Genomic DNA, 5,279 nt, shown 5'->3' with positions numbered 1-5,279 from the left:
ATTTGTCGCTTTATGGCAATGTTGACACGTAACCGAGGCCTGCGTTGAGTTGGTCCGTTTTGGTGCCCACCCTTTAATCGCTCTCTGATTGGCTTACAGATTTAACGTAGGGCAGAGGTCCTTTTATGATTAGGTAAAGCCTAAATCAATCAAACGTTCAGTGCGGATGGAACTCACCTTTTTTGACAAGACCATTCATTGTTGTCGTACAATCATCTTCTTTATATCTAATTTGATAAGTCGCTTTTAGGAGACAATGTATCCGTTAATGTTCACACTTACAGCCTATTTACTATGCATTCCAGCTACATTTGGAAAAACTGTGTCGGGAGTATTCAAGAGCGATGCAGCCAGAGAGCAGAATGGACAGTACATCACACAATTCATGTACAACGGTAGGTGTAGCAGTCTGAAGCTAGCGACAAATTCTGGAGGGAGGCTTGTGTGGATGGTTACTAACGCACCAAGATGACGTGATGCGTTTTATTATTGGATGTTTTATATAGACTATAGTTGCAATGCTAATGTACATACGGAAGCAACAGATCATGTGCTCTTAGTCTGGAAAGTGTTAATCTCTTGCATGGTATTATGCATCATTGTCTCAAAGTATTTTTCTGTGTGCATCGCAATCTTAAACGGGAAATCGTGGGAAGATGTTTGTTGAGTTGGGTTCAAAGATCAAATCACATAGGTCTATGCAGTGTCTTAACAATAGGTTGGTTCAGTCTTACATTATTCCAGACCCATGAGCATCGGCAATGTTGTACCCGGTGAACAGAATGACATGTTTCCAAATGTGATACCTAGGCAGTACATTAGAATCAATAGATCTCATTCCTTTATCACAGATGGTCTGCGTATTCTGTAGGTTCGAATGAAACCCAATTCTCTGAAAGGTGGATTTAGTGTCCTGTCAGATCTCTTCCCTCATTCCCTCTTTCTCTCTCTCCTCCCCTCTACTTCCACTACCTCTTCTTCTCTCACACCCTCTTTTGTCTCTCCCTCCCTCTGTCTGTCTCTTCCCCAGTGGGTAGGGGTCTGGTGGTGTGCAGGCTGGAGAATGCTCCCCTGGCCACGGAGAAGGAGTCCAGACTGCTATTCTTCCCGGAGATGGAGGACGGCTTTGACATCGACAACCTCAGCTGCCACGAGCGCCTCTCCAAGGCACAGCTCTCCAGTGAGTGTGTCTCTGTGACTGTCACATGTATTGTTGTTTGCATTCATGTCCCGCTGGCTCGTCGTAAACATGCATTCATAAACAAGAGGCATTTGATTAAGTGGCATAAATACCATCATTTACAGGACATATTCTGAATGTACTTGCAGTATGTTGCATCTGCATATGTAACCAACTGGTTATCAAACCTTTGGTCGTTTGCATGACTTAAGGCCACATTAGCCCTCTGAGCGAAAGCCTAGGCCTTGTCTCCCTCCTAACGTTGTTTCCCTCTCTCTGCTCAGTCCGTCTGAGTGAGGAGGAGCACAACCAGAGCATCCCCCACCTTCACTCCCCCACGGCCTGGATGGCGCTGTATGCAGACCGCTACACCTGTGGGGAGGGAGGCATCATCCCTGCCCATGAGGACCTGACCTTCACCATCCTGCTGTTCAACCCTGACTCGGCAGGCAACCCCCTGGAACACTTCAGCGCTGAGGAGGCAGGTCAGTACATGCACATACTTTAATATATGCATTTGGTGCACTGTAAATTGCTTTGGATGAAAGCGTCTGCTAAGTGTTTGCTAGTCATAACACATAATTTTATACTTCTGAATTTAAGATATGACTAGGGCTCCAGACAGGTCTGCACTGAATGCTTGACTGATTGTGTCCTCCCCACCCCTGTCACCCTGACCCACCCTCCTTCCTACCCCTGCCCCCCTCTCCCTGCTATCCCTGCCCCCCTCCTTCCTACCCCTGCCCCCTTGACCCACCCTCCTTCCTACTCCCCTGACCTACCCTCCTACCTACCCCTGCCACCCTGACGCACCCTACTCCATTCCCCGTTCCCCCTGACCCACCCTCCTTCCTACCCCTGCCCCCTACACCACCCTCCTACCTATCCCTGCTCCTACCAGGCCTGCATAGTTTCTACTGTCTGCTGATCCTGGCCTACTTTGTGGCATCCTGTATCTACATTCAGCCTCTGTGGATGGCCCTGAGAAAGGGTGGGCCCATGCAAACAGTGCTGAAGGTGCTCTCCACAGCCTTGGCCCTACAGGGGATCTCTGCCCTCTTCAACTACATCCACCTGGCCAGGTGAGTGAGACTCTCGGTCATTGGTACAGTCACCTTTCAGCAGCCCTGCTCAGGTTTACATCAGTTACTGTATTACAGGATTATCCTGTATTGCAGAATATTTGGATGAGTGAATATCAGTCTTGTTGTGTAAAAACACACACCTGTCTCTCGTTCCACAGGTATGCCAGGGATGGAGTGGGCATTCCTATCATGGGCAGCTTGGCAGAGTGTGAGTGTTGTATTCTCACTCTGTCGCTCTTGCTTCTTTCTTCGTACTGTCGTTCGTTCTTCCTTTGTGACTGTGCTGACTGTTGCCTGTTGTTGTTCTCCCATGCTGCAGTCTGTGACATGGTATCCCAGGTGTCCATGCTGTACATGCTGCTGAGTCTGTGTGTGGGCTGGACCCTGAGCAAGAACAGGAAGCCCCAGAGCAGACCTCTCCAGTGGGACTCCACTCCCGCCTCCAAAGCCCTCGCTATGGGAGGGGTCGCCACACAGGTCAGAGCCTCATCAGCCTATCCATGACCTCTCTTACCCCAAAATACTAAGCCCTGACTTCCATCTCACTGGATACAGTAGCCCCTACTTCTTGCACTAACCTCTACCTTGCTCACACCATCCCCTATCCTGACCAATACTGTAACCCCCTATTAACGCTCAATTTCCCTTTTGGGATCAGTCAATAAAAACACATTCAATACCAATGACCTAAATACCTTTCCACTGACTTCCTGTCTGTGTCGCTGCCGGGCCACTAGGGGGCGCTACTGCTGTGGGAGCAGTATGAGGAGACAGAGCACCACAGCTACCATGCCCAGCGCAGCATAGCGGGTCTGTTACTCATATCTCTACGTATCATCCTGGCCTTGTTGCTAGCCTCTGTGCTCTACACCATCATCAGCACAGAAAGGAGCGCCCTCAAGAGAGACTTCTATCTCAGCTTCGCCAAGGTAGGCGTAGAAATACAACACAGAATAGCTGGTAACCCTTTCCATGCGTTTATAGTGCCATCTACAGTGCATTATAAGATTGGTTATTCCAGTCTCACTAGTTTGTTTCCCAGGGTTGTTTTATCTGGTTCCTGTGCCACCCTGTGCTGGTCCTACTCTCTGTGGTCTTCAACGAGCATCAGAGAGAAAAGGTGAGAGGACGACACTCTATAGATAGATATTGTACTGTCTCATTCGGAAGGTTTTTGGTGCTGATGTTTGTGTGTCTGTTTGTAGGTTGTGACAATCGGTGTGATTCTATGCCAGGCTATCTCCGTGGTGATCCTCTACCAGCTTTTCCTGTCCCGTAGCTTATACTGGGAAGTATCTTCTCTCTCCTCTGTCTCACTACCCCTCACCATGTCCAGAGGGGTCCGGGGACGCTACTGACCCCGCGTGCAGGGGGAAGACTTTTACTGTGACACATGCCGAGGGCGAAGGGATACACTGTGACACCCGCAGTTAATGGGACAATACTTCCACTCCTCTCCACCCACTCACGGCGAAGGTGCCCCCACAGATGGATGAGGAAAGAGAGGTGGGTGGGATGAAGAGTAGGAAGTTCACCCAAAAATATAGAAGAGAAGAGGAATGATGGCCTGCTCATGTAGCTGGATAGCACACCTATTTAATAGCCTCCCAAGCAGGATGAGAGTGAGTCCTGGGTTTAAGCGCACATAAAGTATGTATGTAAATGAGACATTTGTTAGTATACAACAGATGTGGACAAATGTAACTGCCAAAATAATGGAAACGCGAGTAAAAGAGGGATCCAAAGTATATTAAAAGCAGGTGCTTCCACACAGGTGTGGTTCCTGAGTTAAAGCAATTCACATCCCATCATGCTTTGCTTAGGGTCACGTATAAAAATGCTGTCTGCCATGGCTGTGGCCCTACAGGATTACAATGCCCCCATTCACAGGGCAAGGGTGGTCACTGAATGGTTTGATGAGCATGAAAACTATGTAAACCATATGGCCGTCTCAGTCACCAGATCTCAACCGGGGACGGTGTTTTCCACCACCATCAACAAAACATCAAATGATGGAATTTCTCGTGGAAGAATGATGTCGCATCCCTCCAATAGAGTTCCAGAATCTATGCCAAGGTGCATTGAAGCTATTCTGGCTCGTGGCACAACGCCCTATTTAGACTCTTTATGTTGGTGTTTTCTTTATTTTGGCAGTTACCTGTATGTTAGTCTTATTTGTAGTATGCATGTGTGAAATTGTGGTTCACTGTTTTATTTTGAATGTCAAACTTGGGCTGGATTTGATGTGTCTTTCATTTTCAGACGGAGTTTAAGACTCCCAAAATATTTAGATTACAACGAAAGGTTACTGATTGTCAAATTCCCTGTTAAGTCTTATTCATTGCCGATAAAGATATCCAGGCGCGGACTGAAATACATTTGTTTACTGTTGATCCATAGAGATATGGATCCATGTTCAGTGTGGTAAATCTCAAACCAAAAATATAGTATGATTTTAACTGTCAGAAATAGAAAGTTGGGTCGTTTAAACATTTTTTTTAAACAGAGTTGCTTCACACTGTTTTACTGCCGTTTCATTCTATTGTCGTCAATTGATCGTTCTTTCTGCAAGGTTCAGGTTTAGGGTGTGCTGAAGCTATTACAGAAATCACATGGAACTCATGGAATCTTTGTGTCATCCCCAGCACTCCAACACTGCAGCTAGTTGCATGTGTGAGAATCATATTACTATTTTTAGTTGTGCAATTATTGAATTATACTTGAATATGAACGCTTGGTATTGTTTTGTCTGACATTGGAGCTAGACATGTGCAATGTCTAAATGCAGCTTTATTTTCTTTTTCAATCGTCGCAAGTGCCTGAGAAGACAATCCCTTTGCTAGTAGAAGGTACCTGTGTTTGTCTATGAAAATATGGGTTTCACATTGACAAACATGACCAGTCTGATAGTTAAGTTATGCAGAGATATTGGGGCGCAAATGGTCAACAGAGCAGTGACTGTGTAATGTTCATATTAAGCATGTTTATAAGGCTGTTTTAAATTCATTGCTGTA

General features: G+C 46.4%; 1 protein-coding gene across 2 annotated transcripts; it reads left to right on the top strand.

The window, feature by feature from the left end:
- Positions 1-134: 134 nt before the first annotated feature.
- Positions 135-5,279, top strand: LOC135543353 (integral membrane protein GPR180-like). Of its 2 annotated transcripts, none has more exons than XM_064970546.1 (9): positions 135-395; positions 1,031-1,180; positions 1,465-1,665; positions 2,082-2,262; positions 2,424-2,473; positions 2,585-2,742; positions 3,003-3,194; positions 3,308-3,385; positions 3,471-5,279. In XM_064970546.1, the coding sequence occupies exons 1-9, from the start codon at positions 257-259 to the stop codon at positions 3,621-3,623; spliced, it is 1,302 nt and encodes a 433-aa protein (XP_064826618.1). In that variant the 5' UTR covers positions 135-256; the 3' UTR covers positions 3,624-5,279. The 2 variants fall into 2 exon arrangements, with proteins under 2 accessions (XP_064826618.1, XP_064826619.1); XM_064970547.1 differs by having other exon boundaries at positions 146-395; positions 1,038-1,180.

This window comes from Oncorhynchus masou, chromosome 7, assembly GCF_036934945.1.
Source record: "Oncorhynchus masou masou isolate Uvic2021 chromosome 7, UVic_Omas_1.1, whole genome shotgun sequence".
NCBI lineage: Eukaryota > Metazoa > Chordata > Actinopteri > Salmoniformes > Salmonidae > Oncorhynchus > Oncorhynchus masou.
Note: the sequence above shows the minus strand (reverse complement) of the source record. Positions and strands in the feature narration are given on the sequence as shown.

What these genes read in the sequence shown, in the direction of transcription:
- LOC135543353 (XM_064970546.1), top strand. Translation starts at nt 257, where the DNA reads ATGTATCCGTTAATGTTCACACTTACAGCCTATTTACTATGCATTCCA. An exon ending in CATGGGCAGCTTGGCAGAGT is followed by an intron (nt 2,474 to 2,584) that starts GTGAGTGTTGTA and finishes CCCATGCTGCAG; the next exon opens with TCTGTGACATGGTATCCCAG. An exon ending in TGGGAGGGGTCGCCACACAG is followed by an intron (nt 2,743 to 3,002) that starts GTCAGAGCCTCA and finishes CCGGGCCACTAG; the next exon opens with GGGGCGCTACTGCTGTGGGA.